Below are 18,437 nucleotides of genomic sequence, written 5' to 3'. Positions count from 1 at the left end.
ATACTGACGCTGTGAGGGTATGAAATATGAGGTTATTACTCAATAAAGATTACTTTAGGCCAAGCTGTACCTTTTTTGAACTTCAGCTCTAGGATTTGGATTACCATTATTTTAGATGGACTTCACACTTTTGGTTCCAGTTTATCACAGCACCCCCGAAACGACCCCTTTAGGTGTTTTATTTCTATTATTCACCTAAAATCCAGTGTAAAAGGTCAAAAGCTTTATATCAATCTGGAATCGTTGCAGACAAAAGCAGGATGCCTTAAGCAACTTGTTCTCCTGAGTAAGCCGGGCAATTTGCGGTCACGCTGCCTCTAGCTGCTCTTTCAAAGGTGAGGAGGAGGAGGGTACTGGACATAGTGGTGGTCAGGACGGGCCGCATGCTTAACATCTGGTTCTGAACTATGGAAAACAAAAAAATGAGAAAATATCATCTCCAAATATGTGTTTCTTGTAAGTTTTATAACTCTGAGTCAGCTGCACCTATGGGATCTTCATCCAGAGGTGTCTGTCCTCCGGCAGCCTCATCACTGTGTACATAAACATCCCCTCATTAATCCCCGTAGTACCTAAAATAAATCAATTAAACAAGCCTATTTAATAATACGTGCTGACATGTAAATAAGCATTCACTTAACACACACTTGTAATAGATCTCCTCACCTAAGTGTTTTTGGTCCAAGGAAACAGCTGGAGGACACTTGACACATGTCTTGCCAGCCTCTTCACGCCACACAAAACACTCGCTGCTTAAGTGCCTCGAACACACTTTTGTGTTGGATGTAACCCGTACAAACACATCAGTGTTTCCCCAAGGTTGGCTGCTTTGGGGCAGTAGGGGTTGGGGGATGGGGAGAGGGGTTTTTTGCTGAGCCAGTAGCCAGACATGTTTGTCTTCTCTGTTTACAGTAGGAGCAACTGAGATTGACACTAAAATGGGAATAGCTGGTCCACCTTAAAGGTCATTCCACCTTAAGCGAGCATTGTCAGGTCAGGCTAGCCCATTGATACAAACGTTATGGATAACCCCCTCCACTTTTTGCAGCAGTTTGGGGAAATAACAGACTTTTGTTGATCTTGAGAAGTTGCATCATTTATTAACTGACACACTGTAGCCTCTACTTTATATTTACTGCCAGACTGACAACTTACTGCTAACCTTTTCCTCTTCTCTGATGGCATTCACCTTCACTTTTCTGCCGCTCACACACACACATTAAGCACTGCCCTAAAGGAGCTACGCTACTCTTTAACAGTACCTTTCAAATAGATGTCCTTTGAGGAATGAGAAGAGGGAGGATTCTGGGATTTAATGTGCTAATCAAATCTAAGGTTAACGTGATGTTAGGGAGTTGTTTTGCTTGTTCAACATGCAATTTAAAATCTTTAGTAGCCCACTGATATTAGGTTGTGTGAGAATGATTGGAAGAATGAATATAAGAGAAACATTACAAAGAAATACGTGTTCTAGTGAGCAAAATGTTATATAATGGTACTGACTTAAACAGAACATTTCTGAGATTGAGTGGAAAGACAGGAAGATGGTTAACGTTACATCACCTGCTTGATTACATCCAGTGACTCAAATAAATATCCATTATATGTATTGATATTTCAGAATTAACACCTTTACTATTGTATCATATAACATTATCAAACATTAATGTTAGCTAGGAAGTAGTTGAATGCTAACGTAGCTAACGGTAGTTATCAAATACCCTCCCTCTGAATTTTATAACTATCCATTGTCTTTTCAGTTGCTGGTTAATCAGGAAGTAGTGAAATTATAACAATTTGTCAGATTCCCTACATTTATACAATTTACAAGCTAAAACACAGCAGTATGACATAATCCTTTAGATAACAGCATTTGATCTTCCCACCCAGACCGTGATACTAGAGGAAAATGGCTGCTGTGTGTATTTAGCATAACTATATAGCAAACAGTATATTCCATGGTTACATCATTAAGCATTTAATATGTTTGATATACTCGAAATTAAAAATTTAATAAGCTAAACTTAGCAATTATTGTACCAAAAACACACACACGTCTTTATTGTACATTATATATTTATCACAAATGGATTTTTTTATGCAATCATAGTTTTGGAAAGCACTGAGAATATATGTCCAGACTACGTAAAAATAACCAAATCAACATGCATCTTCACTTAGACCTGAAGCGACCTGATACATAGCACTTGGGGGTGCAGCACAACTACCTGTTAATACCACAATTACATATTTAAAACACTTTATTTTTAGCCCTGTTTTGCCATACACAGTAGAAGCTCCAAGGGAACTGCACAGCCGGATGATAATTCTCTCTAGTTTCTCACTATGAGCAACACCTTTCTCATTACATGCAGTGCTTTGACACATGTTTAATCTAAAAATATTATTATTCATGCAGCTTTAAATAGATTATAAAAAATAAAATAGAATAATGTTCAAATCTACTTATGCTTTTTCACAAAATCAGCCAGTGAAATCTGCAAATGTTCGTGGTAATTTTGCATCTAAAAACAAAACTTAAGTCTTAAGTCAAGGACAACGTGCTGCTTGAGATTTCTGTAAGGCATATACTGTAGTGAGAAAACATGAGCAGTACTATTTTCTTCCTCCTGAGAGTGGACCTATTAAAGTAAAATAAAATAGTATGACGTATTATGGATTTATCATTTATTTCCCATTCTTATTTCTATGTTGTTGAGACTACCTTTCATAACCCCTGTCAGACTCTATGTACTATACATTTGTATTGGACTATAGGATCCCATGCTTTACTGAGTATAAGCAAAAAAAAGACAACATTGACCTGGGACAAGGCTGGAAGTAGGTGTAAAAGAAAAACTGATTTAGTAGTGTGTGTTGTTCTCTGATGGGCTCATTGTGAAAAACCACATAATTGAAATGAACCATCTTATATAATGGTCTTATACAATGATGATGTGGTTACAATACAATATGTACCATTATTTTGATAGGCTAGAGGCTGACTGGCTCTCAGACAGCCATTCAGTGTAAGATATGTATTTTATTAAATATAAGAAGTGACTGGATTTTGAGTTCGAAGAGAGAGAGAGAGAGAGAGAGAGAGAGAGAGAGAGAGAGAGTGGTTAATCCTTCTTGACCCTCATACTGAAGTAAATCTTTTTCTGAAATATAACGTACATTATATTTCTTAATTACATCATTGCCTCAAACTCGTGGAATGCTTTGTGTTTTATTCCCAAGTGTTTATAGGTAATTTCCACCACAGAACTCAATGACATGTCAAATTTCTGTGTAATTTAAAGGATTATGAGAAATTCTTCAGGTGCCAACTCCAAGCAAGAGCCCTCCTTTGATCTGCTTATTCAGGCTGTGAATGTGATAAAGCAACTAAAAATGATTCATTTATTCAGGAACTGTGTGCTGTAGCTTTGTGAGGTTCTTAATGAGTAATCTTCCATGTTCTGTAGGAATCTTTAATAAGTGCCGTTTAATGAATGCAACACATTGTATGCTAAGTCATTAACTTTGAAAGCAACGGTGATTGCTTTTGAAGGATTAGGACACTTTTCTTTGCATTTAAATGTGTGTCGTTAATTTTTTCTGGAATTATCATCTTTGTAGTCAAGAGATGAAGTTAAGATTACAAAAATGTCATTAATGAAAAGATTCCCCTATAAGCTATTTAGTATTTTGGGCATGTGTGTACCCTATCTTGGCTTAATACTAGCGTTTTCATACAGCAAGGTACAAGCAGACAGCAACAGACAAAAACACCAGCCATTTGAAGCCAGTGTTGACACATCTATGATCTTTTCTAATACAGATCAATTATGACGGAGACAGACATATAATGCCTTCCCTGGCGGCGAAAATGTCCCCTTGTATGTGCTCAGTTTTCTGACAGCGTCTCAACATTAACCTCATCATATGTCAGACCACAGAACTATTTGCAGTGACAGTGACACATTTGAGGACGGAGAGGAGTCACAATTCATTGCTGGTGTGTAAACAAGACACCAGTCATTATGGACATCACATATTAACCCAAAGTCATGTAGTCTTAATTGCTTCTTGAAGGATGAATGTGATCTTTCTTTTTTTTATTTCATTCATTCATTCTTCATTCATATTTTTAGGCCAGGCATGATGAATAAAGCCTTCCAGTCCTTGAATGGTCTACTTGCCAGCTTGCTAGTTAAATAATTTTAGGGCATGACATGCAATTTTTGTTGAAGTAGATGTGTTTTAATCACCTTTTTGTTTGGTACTGTTGAGGCCTTTTTTTCTATGCTTGTGTGTTCTCAAAGCCAACACTCAAAGTTAACTGGAGGCATTTAGCTCTTTGGCTCTTTTGTTTTGAACACAATCCATCATTTTGAAGGAAGAAGATCAAAAAACTAGCCAAATACAGTTGAAAACAACAGGAACACAATATATTTATGAAACAGATTTATTTTTACCTGTCACCCACGGTAAAGTGATTCCCAGCCAGGGGTGTAACCATGAGGGTGCTGTTGTCTGAGCATACTTAGAAAATAGTGTAGAGTAGAAAAACTTTTGAAGAATGTGGAAAAAAATATAGATTATGATTAGATGTAAAAAGAAATACTGTAACATCTGACACAAAAACTACATTAGTAAGTAAACAGAGAGGCCTGAACAGTGTAAAGTGACAGGTATATATTAGATAGAAGTAATGGACAAATATTTGAAGTAGTAGCTTAATAGATAAATAGAAATAAATGGCTAATTCTAATGTATAAACTGGGTTACAATTAGTGGATAAATGGTTGAAATAGCTGCTAAAAGTAATAAACAGTTAAGTTAACTAAACGTAATGGATATGGTTGAAAAAGATAGCTTAAGCCTGATAGAAAAACAGTTAAAATAGATAACTAATACAAATGAATAAACTGTTAAAGTAGCTAACTAAAAGCAATGGATAATGACTGATATAGATAGCTATCTGGCAAACAGTTAAAATATATAGCTAATACTAACAGATAAACTGTCGAAATAATTAGCTAAAAGCAATGATGCTAAAGATGCTAAACATAATAAAAAAGTTTAGTTAGCTTAAAGCAGTGGATAAATGGTTGAAATAGTTTGCTAGCTTCATAGATACATGCTTAAATTAAAAAGCTGACACTAATGGATACTTAACTAAACGTCCAGCCTCGGAGCGCCCTGGTGTTTGAGTGGTTAAAGGGCATGCCACATAATCGCCCTCTCTGCCAGCTACCGACATAAAAAGCCCAAAAATAAATCTTAAAAAGAAAAACATCCAGCCTCAGCCATTCAAAGTGGTGCTAGTACAAATTCAAACTTGACCAAACCATCCAACTCTAACAGTCAATACAGTGTGTATGTAATTATTATCGTAGGCTGTATATTTAGTGTTAAATGACATGCAGTTTAATATCAATTGAACACATCTGGAACATGACAGGCAGTGTTAAATGAAGGCGTACTTTGACTTCATCTGACAAGGCTGTGATGGTTACATCTGATGAAAATGTTCTCCCTCTCTGCCCCTCTCTCTCTCTTCAGGTGTCATCAGGACAGCTCTACCTAACATGGACAGGGAGACGAGGGACCAGTATGTGCTCGTCATCCAGGCCAAAGACATGGTCGGCCAGATGGGCGGTCTCTCCGGCACCACCTCCGTCACTGTCACACTCACCGATGTCAACGACAACCCACCTCGGTTCCCTCACAGTAAGATTACGCTCTTGATTGTACCTACAGGGTCGATTAAGCTTAAGCCACGTACAGCACATGCCGTGTTTTCAACAGCTACTCAACAATCAGAATAAAACCACCAGCTCCTTGCCTAATTTGCAGTACTTTTTTTTTTGGGGCACCAGCTAAAAAGGGTCTTTAAAGAGCTGTTATTGCTGAAAAACCACTTGGACTCACAGAATGAAAGGAGGGCATTTTTTGCACTGTATGCAATGAATGCAGTGGTACAAAAAGGCTGGGCTGTTATTCCACCAGTGAAAAGAAATCATTGGAAAATATAAAATCTGTAACAACACTTATATAGGCTCAAGTTTAACAGAAAGTACACACATCTTAGAAATGAAACACACTCATTCTCATCATTAACCCTCCTGTTGTCCTCGAGTCAAGGAAGGAAGGGAAGAAGGGAGGAAGGAAATGAGTAAGGAAGGAAGGAAGGAGGGAAGGAAGGACGGAGGAAAGAAGGAGGGAGGGAGGAGGAAAGGAAAAGAGGAAGGAAGGAAAGAAGGACAGAAGGAAGGGAGGAAGGAAAGGAAGGAAGGAAGGAAAGAAGGAAGACAGGGTCAATTTGACCCGGGAGGACGACACAAAGATTAAACTTCATCTGATCAGTTTTCTAAGACTATCTTAACTGCATTTTTAACCCCATATCCCTCTTTGTCTTTATAAAATCCCCACATTTGTGTTTTTCAGCAAACATTTGGACTTTTATGATCAAATTAAAAAAAAAAAAAAAAAAAGTAAAGACAGCCTTCCTGCAAGGTGTGCACCTCCCTGCTTTACTCTTCATCAGAGCTGGGGCCTGCTTCATCGTTGGATACTAGGATCAATCAGCCTCCGTTTTTTTGTTGTCAGCCTATTTCACGGGCTGCTAATGGGTTCCAGGCCGAGCTTTAGGATTCAAAGGCATGCAGTGCTTCTCATGATAATCCGAAGCGCTGGCAATCGGTTTACCGCTGATAGCCCCACCACTGTCTGGCTTCTGCACTCGCCACTGGACTGCCATGAAGCTGAGTTAATTTGCTGGCCCCTGGGGGGAAAGAAAGGTTCAAGTTTGCACAACAAGTCATCAATGCCGTTTTAACCCAGCACTGTCACACTGGGAAGAAAGAGACTTTGGAGGAATTCTGGGGTTTTGCTCCCGCTGTAGCGCTCACAGGGTCATAGGTCAGAATCGATAGACCATTATGGAGCATCAGAGCTGATAGAGTCTAGGAGCTATAGGTAGTCCTTGGAAGGAACAAGGGAAAGAAGCCAAGGTTAGCTGCATGAGCGGACAGGCTTGGGATGGAAAGGGGGGTGGGGGGGGCGGGAGAGGGAGAAGAGGTAGGTGGAGGGGCAAAAATGGAGGGAGGAAAGCAATTTTTTGGTCTTTTAAAGAGCTGCTATTCCACGGCAAATTAAAAAGCCATTATAAAGATTACATGGCAGCAAACAATGTCAGGCAGATTAGCATTTAGACGGTGGCTGAGGGAGACACTGTGAGGAACACAGAAAGGTCTGGTAATGAGCTCTGCCATGGTGATTGGGGAGATTATGATTATGAATATGATTCCCTTCTTTATTCTTATAAGAGTTCTTTAAATCCGAAGGGTCAGACAAAAGCTCAGGGAACACAATGGAGAGTTTTGGAGTAATAGATTCTTCGAGTGGACTTTTCATCCCATGAAAGATTTCTAAGGGATCGAAGTTGACACCTGTTTTTTTTTTTCTCTCTCTACTTTTTTGTGCAAGGAATAACCCATTACATCCTGACAGCATCCAGGAAAGTCTATATTTTGCTAAATATCTTTGTTTAACACTAAAATCTTTTCTTAATTCCATATTTAACTTTTCCCATTACTTTCTATGCTGCAGTATCAAGTGGAAATAAAGTGCTATATTCTATATTTCTATATATGTGTGTCTCTGCTGCTGCCTCTCTGTGTTATGCAACATGAATTTATTGAGGATCCACATGGCTGAATCAAAGCTGAGGGGGTATAACAAAAGCTGAGCTGCTTGAAGGTGAATTGGTAGCGAAATAAGAACATCCATTACCTACATCCGCTGCTGTCTATCCTTTTTCAGAAAACTATCAGTACACAGTCCTGGAGTCGCTGCCTGTGCAATCAGTGGTGGCCAGAATCAAAGCGACTGATGTTGATATAGGCTCCAGCGCGGAGATGGACTACAGGATCATGGATGGCGATGGGCCTGGCATGTTCAACATCACAACAGATGAGGACACACAAGAGGGGGTCATCATTCTTCTGAGGGTAAAGCAATACCAACAGTCTGATTATTATAACATATAACAGATTCACCAGTAAGAAAATAAAAAGATGAATTCAGTCACACAGAGAATAAAGCCTTTGGTGAACATCTTTGTCTTGATACTTTGATATTCTGGACTCTCCCTCCTGAAAGTCAGTAAGACATAGGGCAGAATGTTCAAGCTGTTGGATAAAGGCTTGTACTGTTTATCCGAAGCTAGAGTGGCATTAAGGGTCCCATTTTAACGATCTATAGCGTATGGCATGAAACACATGGTGCAAGTGCCTTTTGGGTGCATCCAAATCCACTTTTGCTATTTTAACGGCAGAAAAATGGTCACTGCACCAGGCGCTTGGTCTAAAAGGGTCGGACAAGTCCCCTCATTAATCATAGGCATGTTTTGGGAGTAACACGCGGTAAACCAATCAAAGTGTCATCTCTCATTCCCTTTAATATCCAGGCGCGCTTTCACCTTGGCGGATTGTAAGTTTGATGACGGATTTACCAGGATTGGTCACATGACTACATTGACAGTTTCATTGATCATTACTGCCATTGACTGATTCTGATACATAGTGGCACGTCATTGTGACTCAAAATATCAATGCACCACCAATGCACCTGACCACACCTCATTATGAGACCATTCCGCCCATAGGTGCACAGACTGGTGCAAGGGGAAACTAACAAAGACACATGCACCACGCCCGCCATCCACTGTCCGCCAACCGCAAGATGGGGCCCTAAATGTTGGTTGGAATATGGATTTGAGTTAAAACTGCATATACCAGAAAAGTACATACAGCACAAAGTAACATCTTGTCTTACCTTCTACCTACATATCACAATACATTCAACTGGATGTCACAGCTATATTTAAGTGTAACTATGTGATTACTCTCTCATAGTGACATATTAAAGCGTAAGGTTGGCAATTTTCTACATTTCTTTCCATTAAAGGTCCAAAATCAGCAATGAATCAACCCCAAAGAGCCTGAGATACTGTCGTTTATTCCTCCATGCTGTAGTAATCCATTGTTAACCATAACGCACCGATAAACCACACTGCTGTATTGGGTGATGTGTTCCTTGATTGTGAAGAACAGGAGCATTGTGATTTAAGTATTCACTAGAGAAGCTAGAGATGCTGTGTTAATCCGCAGCTGAAAATAGTCCCCCCAACAAATGCATTATTTACTTCAGTTTGTGTATTGTTTCTTAAAAAGCTACAGAGCCCAATTGTTTTAGAAAATGACCTAGCTTTAAAGAAAAAAAAATGAAACTACATATTTATGACCTGTTTTTAAAGATCTAGAGGAAAATATAGGCTTGGGTTTGATGGACACAGACATTGTCGAGAAATTGGAAAGCATTGATAGATAGACTAATGCATTTTTGTTTTGTTGACAACAAAAATATGTATAATAACACCAATTTTATCCTAGAAACATTCTTTATGTTTTCCAATTCTGTATCTCACTCCTACATTATGTCACATTTAAGTTACATTAAGAAACAATTTGGGTCTTTTGGCATGCTGGATGGGGCATGGGCTCAAAAATAATGTGTTAACCATATTGCATGCGTGTCTTAATCCATTGTGATGTTTACGCACTAGGTGGCACATTCTCATTCATTAGAGGGATATTAGGATAACTGCCTCCACTTTCTCCTCTTAACCTGTCTCACACGGTTTCAAAATGACTTCTTCACTTTTGGATTAATTTGACAAATCAAGATTGACTATTTCCAGCATCTTTTGGTTGAAGTAAACATCCCCAGGTCAGTGTGAGCTTTCCCTCAGAAAAACATAAGGTAGTACAGAGATTGTTATGAGGATTAATGCAGAGAATTTAGACATTTCAACACATAAAAAAAAAAAACATACCCTCCTCTCACCATGGGAACAAAGATGCTATAAATATTGTCATTGACATCCGCCTACATGAATTACATTGAAACTTATCAAGTTAAATGTACAGTATAACAAAGCCATTTCATTTATAGAGAATACCAGAAACATTTTGTTGCACATTCTTGCCTCAGCTTTGGTTGTATCAGAGCTCAGGGTCCATGCCTCATATTTCAGGGTTTCGGAGGACTTGAAATGGTCTCCTCGGGCAATATGGATGTGACAGTTCATTGCTGCAGCTCTTTTTGTTGGAGAGAGAGAGAAACAGGGAGAGAGATAGATAAAGAAAAGGGGAAGAGAGAGAGGGAGAATCATTGGTGGTCACTAGCAATTTTTGTCTGATTGGCCCATTTTGATTTTTGTGTTTGTTTTGCACCAAACTCGGACAATTACAGTGTCACAGGGAGTCACCGACAATGACAGTGTCAAATCAATCTTCTCCTGCACTATATTATATGTTTGAAAAGGGAGTTCAATAATCCAGACAAAATGTTTCAAAAGCATTCATTTCAGAATGCTTTTCACAAGTTGTCTGCCTCCTCTAAAATCAATATTATTGCTTTCACAGCACAAAGTAACTATAATCCATCAGCAAATTACTTTGTTTAAGCCTGACTCCGTGTTAAATTGTCATGAGTCTTTAGAATCCACATCCTTAATTGGGATCAATAGCCCTGCATTGTATGAATGATTCATAACAGATATGCATGCCTATATATAAACTGGCTTTTCACCCATGGCTGTGTAGTCTTTACATTTCAACAACAACAAAAAACATTTTCCACCACCTCAGAGCCCAGCTTTCTCATTTTTGACAAGAAATGTGAACATCTCTCATATATGTTGTGTATTCTATTCCTGTCTGTCTCCTCTAGCCTCTAGACTATGAAACAAAGAGCAGCTTTTCTCTGAGAATCGAAGCCACAAACAGGAATATTGACTCCAACTTCTTGAGCTTGGGCCCATTTAGCGACACGACATCAGTCAAGGTGACAGTGGAAGATGTGAACGAGCCACCCGTCTTTTCCACGCCACTTATCAAGATGGTTGTTTCGGAGGACGCCAAAGTGGGCACCTCAATCGGGAGAGTGTCCGCACATGACCCAGATAACACCAACAGCGGCATCAGGTACTAACGATTTGCTCACCTATGCTATGACATGAAGTTACACACTATCAATCTCCTTGCCACTTAGACAAGTGAAAAATATTCCCTCATGCAACTCTTGCTGTCATTATTCACTTTAATTCAGAAAACACTTATTTTTATGTCTCCGTACCAGTGACAGCTGTGGCTCCAGGCGTTATGTTTTCTGGTCGTCCGTCCAAATCTGGTGTACTCGATATCTCAGAAATGCCTCAAGGGGATTTCTTCCAATTTGGCACAAACGTCCACTTGGATTCAAGGATGAACTGATTAGATTTCCGTGGTCAAAGGTCAAGGTTGCTGTGACCTCATAAAACACGTTTTTTGGCCATAACTCAAGAATTAATTTATAAATTATGACAAAGTTTCACAGAAATGTCTAATAGGATAAAATGATGAAGTGATGACATTTTATATTGAAAAGGTCAAAGGTCAACTTCACTGTCACATCATAGTATTCTGCAGAAACACTTTTCTGGCCATTATTCACAGCCGTAACTGTGACCATATTTCACATTTGCTTGATAATGAATTGGTGACAGTAATCCTGGGTGCCCACCTTGAAACTGTGGTGATTTTATAGATCGCCCGTGTGTGAAGCATATACATTTTTAATATTTGTAGCTTCTCTGCAGCAACATCCATATCTGAAATATCGTCATGACCTGTGTGCTATCAGAATCAATTTTATTGGGCAAACATATGAACACATATAACGAAAGTACACTTAATACCTTTTTATTAAATTCCTTCAAAGTCTCTACCACAAATATTATATGAGTGTGGACGGGCATGGATATAAACTGCATCGTGACTGGTTGGAAATGCAACAGCAAGGTGGTATTTCTAGTTTCTATTTTTTTCCAAAGGACCTTGAAGGCCCCAAACCAGGTAAATAAAACAAAAACATTTATGAATAGGTTAATCCATTCCAGCGACTCCACATTATCTACAAACACACTCGAAAGTCCCCATCTGACTGTCACAAAGACAGTGCCAGATGGCGGGAGGGCCAAGGAGTGCAGCATTTGCAAAAGTGAAATGCCATCTTGAACAAGAGAAGGGCATTCCTGCAGGAGGGTCAAGGCTCAACACTTGTGCCGTGGCATTTATGACTCAAAACAAGCTCTCACATTGACAATCTGTGTGGTGTCACTCTTGAGATCCTTGCCTATTTTGCATTAATTGAATGGATATTGTATGGTATTCATGCTTGGTCTGTTAGGATTGTTAGTAATCTTAATCAGAAAATCAAATTACTGCACCATTGTAGCTGTAAATTGGCTCTTTTTGCTCCTGTGACTATTATCAGCGTCTGCAATATATTTCACTACATCTGTTGAAATTAAAATTATTGTGGAACTAATGCAGCCACAAGAGTCAAATTACATTGCAATAATACCCTTTGGATGTAGGCTAATTGAAGTTGTAATTTTCTCTAGAAATATGAGTTGCTGTGTATTGAAAGGGTTTGATCAGTGTTGTGTGCTGAGGGACAATAAGACAGCCTTCAGTTTTATCAACATTTAATAGGGTTTTGTTTCACTCACGCTATAAATTTCCAAGTTTCTTCTGCGTTGCTGAATTTAAAGTAAACTTTTGTTAGAAATCTGTGCGATCTGGACACTGATAAAACTGTTGATGTTAAAGCTTGTACTGTAATCAGCCGAAAATCTAAAGTCCGAGTGTTGCAAACTATGATCATAGAAAAAAAAACATAATCTTTCCTTACAAGTACAAGAAACATGAAAATGTCAAATCAATACCACTGTCCAAAAGTATGTCAATGTGTGTACTCTATGTGTGTGGTTGTGTCTTTGTGTCCAGGTATTCCATTGACAGAAACACAGACTTGGAGCGCTTTTTTAACGTGGATGCTCTAAGTGGGGTCATCAGCACAGCCAAGCCTCTGGACCGGGAGGCCAACTCAGTCCATAACCTCACCATCTTTGGCATCGAGAGCCGTAAGTTTACTCACAGCAAGTACTCAAAAATCTGTAAATCTGAAGTGACTGTTCTCTAAAAACCTCCCCTGAGCAGCAACTGCCTGATTATCTCTTAACAACCACTACTAAGCTTAGCAGACCTGTCAAACTTTAGATTTCTCCACTTGCTGTAAAGGTGGATCTAGTAAGACAGACAATCAATATTTAAAGACTGTGAAGGATGGTGCTTATTTTTTAATGTTTCAAAAACTATAAACTTGAGCGCAAAAATGTGAGAAATTTACTGAGCGCTGTGTGTACCTGCTCGAACAGAAGTTGCCATCATTATCCAAAATAACTTTTATGAAACACACTGGATAGTTCTCACTATTGACTGTATATAGATATGAATGATGCATCTCCACTTCTTACTTCTGTGCAAACATGGAGCCACCATCTTATTTGTGTGACACAATTTGGAGCCAAACTATCCACATTTGGACAAACATTACCTTCCTAAAATGACTAAAACTATCTTTGGGAAAAAATGTATTAGACATGTACTTTGAGTTATTCATTTGGCTCCCATTAGCTAACATGGAGAGGGTGAGATTTATGACCAATAGTGCAGCCAGCCACCAGGGGGAAATGAGATGTTTTGGCTTCACTTTTGGGTAGCTGTCATGACCGTGTCCATATTTATACTCAGTCAATGGTTCTCACGCTAAAACCTTTTGTAATGTTAACAGATAAAACATAATGTGCCCACTTTTAGCACAATATCATGCATGTAACCATCAAGTGTATATTTCAGGTAACAAGATTGAGATACAGTGTTTTTAGCAAATTCATGATGCTCAGATCAGTAGCTTAAGTAGTTAGCTACAGCTGATAAAATCCACAAGTCACATTTCAGTCAGCAAAATCAATGATTGCTGTCTACAAATGCTTTTTACCTCAATCTGAAATTAAAGGCTCTTTGTTAAAAAGCTGACTTAAACTTGAACGTTTGCCACTGGAATCAATATAAGTCAGTCGGGTTTGTTTGTTCTGCTGTGAGTAGATCCTGTATATGAAGCCTTGTGATCGTCTCTGTTGTTACCCACTTCATAATGTGTCATAACCTTCTGTACTGTTGACAGTGCAGTGAGGAATTGCTGGGGTTGTTGTAGGGCTGTCGGGGAATGTTAATTCACGTAGAGGACGGTCGTTTTGACCTCCATGTCTCCCTGAGCCGTGGGGACGAGATGCTGACTAAGGGTGGGCGATCTCACCCACGGGTGAACTATGTTAATGTAATGTGAATAAACGCTGTACGCCTTTTTTTGTCCATGTCTCGATGACTCCAAGGACACGAGTGACTTTTTTTTTTTTTGTTCCTGCATTCCTATCATTCCACTGCCATCACACAAACACAATGGGCAACAATCATTAACACAAGTTCCAACGAGCGCTCTAGACAGCTGCGTTACATCAGTATAAGTTAAAAAAGACAACCAGACTGTCACCTTGGCAGTTCCTCTGCGCTCACATCTTCTGACTGAACACTGTGTGGAAGAAAAGGTATTCATTTTTTATTTCAAAACCTTTTCATCACTCTTTTCTTCAAAGATGTTTTTATTTACATCTAACAGCACGCAAGCACACTACTTGGTTGATTCCCAAGTGTTAGTGCTTGCCTGATATAGCAACAAAGAGAAAGCAGCATATAATAATAGCCATATGAAATGTCACTACAGTCCCTCATGCATGAAGTACTGGCTTCTGACACACAGTGACACTTGGGCACTGTTTGCAGCTGAAAACATCTTAGAGTTCATGGACTGGCAACTAAATCCACTGCCCTGTACGCCTTATGACAGTATTTATAGTAAATGGGTTCTTTGTAACCGAAGAGGGTGCAGGGACTCTTTGGTTGAGGGATGTTGTGTATTTGAGCTGCAGTCACTCACATTTTCATCCACTCTGCCCAGACCACGGCAATGACAACAAGTCTGTGGCCCGAGGCACCGCACGTCCTTTTTATCACCATCAAATCAGCCAGCCCGAATGTCAGCGCGTCATCTCTGTCCGGCATGGCGGCGACGCCAGGCTAAATCATCATCTTGCGTTCAGACGCAGCCATTTAGCCATCAGTGTGTGTCAGGCAGGCAGAGGCGTGAAGCCCGCTGTGCAAGATGGCTCGTTCGTACACGCAGCCTTCCCCCGACAACAAGCCCGCAACGAGTGTAATCACTTTGGCTGATCCACAGCAGAGCGGGTAAGGACGCCAGCTGTTGGAAGCACACTGCATATTTCATTACAGCAGCACTTTTTCCCCCCTCCTTTGTGATTAATTAAAACACATGAGGAAGATCAATATTCCATAATTTGGCCAAGTGCTTCAATGCAAAGTTAAGGCAGAAATAAAGTGTTTAAAAGAAAGTTTGCTGAATGCTGTGACACAAAGAGAAAACTCTCTCTCTTCTCTTTTTTTCTCTTTCAGAGGATCCAGCCCAAATTGGAAAAGGCATCACTCTCATCACGGTGCTGGACATAAATGATAATGCCCCAGTCTTTGCCATAGACTATGAGACTCTCCTCTGTGAAAATGCCATGCCAGGACAGGTAAGACCCAGAAACAGCTCTGCAGTTGGTCCAGCTTCCCTCCCCTTTTTCCCCTCTTCATACTCGCTTGAAGTTTGACTCATAAAGACAGCCTGCTGACTCTCAAAGCCATTAAAACTCTTTCTTGTACCTCAAAACAAGTCCACTGTGCACATATTCATTTCACATCTCGAGGTCATTTCAGGGAGACAGCGCCATTAGTATGAGATACATCCTTAAGATTTAATAGCAGGTATTGTAGGTGTTATCGTTCATTAGAGATGTTACTCTCATTCCATACTGTCATAGCCAACTAAATTAATGACAGTGCTTGACTCTGCCTGTGGTCTTAATCCACAATAATATCACGGCGTAATGTGATATCTCATGCTGGGATTGAGTGGTGTTCTGCCACTGTTTGACTTTCTGTTCTGAAGCCCTGTGTAATTAGGCGATCACCACTGAGGGCAGCGGGGCAGAAAATGCATTACAATATCTTGCAAAAGGAAGCAGAGAGATTTCAGGACTCTGGGAATTTAGTCCAGGAAAAGAAGGGGGGTGAACAAGAAGCTGTAGCCATGCATCGCATTTCATTTCCCCTGTGTTTAGCATTTGGCCTCATTGTTGGTAAATGACTTGTACGTCTGCAGCGGCGATTCATCTGCTCTTGGCATTTGGAAAATACAATCAGAGGCAAAAGGTAAAGGAGGCGTGTGGACCTGAATAAGTACAATTGATCAAAATGATGCATTGTATTGGAAATGGCTATTAGGCTCTTTTAAATATGTTATTTGCATTCATATTTTGGGGTTGTTTGTCACTGTGCTCACGGGAGGGTGAACAAAAATAGCAAATGATTTCATTTGCAAAAATGAGAGACTATATTTCATGTCTGTATTTCCTTTTTTTTGTGCTTGACCACATTGTGGCTGTTTTTTATTGAAGTGCTTTACAGGTAGTCTGAGCAATGTGGCTTTGTTGCCGAGTTTCTGAAGTATTTTTATGTTCATCTCGAAATTGTAACGTTGAAAGTTAAATTCCCAAAAAGCAAGGGTGAGGCTGAGGTTCACTATATGCAATTCAACATACCTTGAGGTATTTTGAGATATTGCTGGATTAAAGATTTAGTTCTTAAATATGAGCCTTAGGGTATAGAGTATTTGCCAGAATAAACATCACCTCTATATTATTTGCCATCATTATTAAAGAATGTATGACACCAGAGCTGAAGATCTATTTTTGGCTATCAACACTGCCAGTGACTTATCCTCAGATGATTGTTGCTGCTCACTGACTTTAAAGAGTAAGTACACATCCAAATTATTCAAACTGCCTTCCTCATAGGATTGTTTAAAAAATGCAGTGGAGGACCAGGCAGGACAATGACTGTAGGGAGGTAAAGGGACACCGACTGACCAATGCTCAGTGTAGCATGAACAGTGATGTAGAGGTGGTAGTAAGAGCTAACCAGCCATGAGTAGCTGTTGTCAGGCTTTCACGTGTCTTCACTGGAAACACAAAAAGTCCACTGGAGCTTTGACAGTCACTGGAAGCACATATATGACCCCCTTGTTGTTGCTGAGCTAGCAACTAGACTACGAGAGGATCTCCCGTTTTAATATCAATTTCATGATGTAGCTATGTCCCAAGCAGTTGAATCTGTGTCAGCATTTGCCTTGCTAGCTTTCCCGGCCGATTAAAACTACAGATGGCGTGTTGAGCCAATGAAATGTCAATACTTACACCAACATTGAGGCGTTTCATCACAGTCATTTAGTTAAAAGCTCAGAAAACACATACAAGTGTCTAGTACCTCTTTAAAGTTAGAGCAACACAAGCAACTATCACCCATCAATATAACCTGACTTTCAAATTAATCAGATAATTTGTGCATGTCCCCCCACTAGCGCCTTATAAATTATTGCACAGAGACTATGACAATACTGAAACAAAGTCATTCCCTTATAATCAAACCGGCCCCCAGGACACAGCAACAGCCATAGCCCATGACAGCATCATCAGCAGGAAAAGGTATAGCAAATCTGTAATTACTCAGCTGAAGCAGACAGATTGCTTACTCAATGCCAGTGATAGCTGAGCTGTGAGGTCCCCCCCTTAGGTGTAGCTAGGAGCTAGTCTGCTGTAAAGCTGCTGGTCACGCAGGCCTCTGTCCAGGTCTAACCAGCGAGTAGACAGGCTGCATTTAAATTTGGTCTGCATAGTTTTAAAGTGGTGCAGTCATAAAAATGAGCTGTTATAGCTACGAGCCAGTTTTAAATATGCTAATAGTCAGAACACTTCCAACATGTTAAGATGCTGTACTGGAAATGTTTTTACCTCCTTTTTTTACTCAACTAATGTGAAATCTTCCAAAGCTTTTCCTAATGATGAAAGTAGACTCATGCTTCTAACTTTTGCCCAAACATATGCTTGTAGAGATTTCCTTCAATAAGCTAGCTAGTTAGAAAATTAGCATGGAGAGAATGTATACATGGCAGCATATCCCATGCTCTAAAAAAGCACATGTGAAATCACCAAAATCATACAGCTATATTATATATTAATTTTTTTAATGTGTATGTAACTGTCAACAAAAAAAACATGTTCCTGCGTGTTAATTTATCACATAAAATAGCTTTTTTGACAAGGGGTTTCTTGTGTTTATGTGAAATCACATGTGTGTCTGAAGACCACATATATCTAAAGGTGTAAATGTTGTTTCACATGATAAGTTCCCATGTGCTTTGAAATCTGCTTCACCACACAGGCTTGATAATTACTGCTCGAGGCAAAAAAAAAAAAGTGTTTTGTTCTTACATTTATTTGTGTCCTCTAATTCCAATTTATGTTCAATCTCATTCAACAT

At 39.4% G+C, this 18,437-nt stretch overlaps 1 protein-coding gene across 2 annotated transcripts in view; it reads left to right on the top strand.

Moving 5' to 3' along the window:
- Positions 1 to 18,437, top strand: part of LOC128382053 (cadherin-7-like) — a 106,431-nt gene that overhangs the window by 66,369 nt on the left and 21,625 nt on the right. For both annotated transcript variants that reach the window (XM_053342031.1, XM_053342032.1), the window contains 5 exons: positions 5,554 to 5,721; positions 7,816 to 8,003; positions 10,789 to 11,042; positions 12,888 to 13,024; positions 15,471 to 15,592. In XM_053342031.1, coding sequence (XP_053198006.1) covers positions 5,554 to 5,721; positions 7,816 to 8,003; positions 10,789 to 11,042; positions 12,888 to 13,024; positions 15,471 to 15,592 — 869 coding nt within the window. The remainder of the gene's footprint in view (positions 1 to 5,553; positions 5,722 to 7,815; positions 8,004 to 10,788; positions 11,043 to 12,887; positions 13,025 to 15,470; positions 15,593 to 18,437) is intronic.

The sequence above is a fragment of the Scomber japonicus genome, chromosome 21 (assembly GCF_027409825.1).
Source record: "Scomber japonicus isolate fScoJap1 chromosome 21, fScoJap1.pri, whole genome shotgun sequence".
In the NCBI taxonomy this organism is placed as follows: domain Eukaryota; kingdom Metazoa; phylum Chordata; class Actinopteri; order Scombriformes; family Scombridae; genus Scomber; species Scomber japonicus.
Note: the sequence above shows the minus strand (reverse complement) of the source record. Positions and strands in the feature narration are given on the sequence as shown.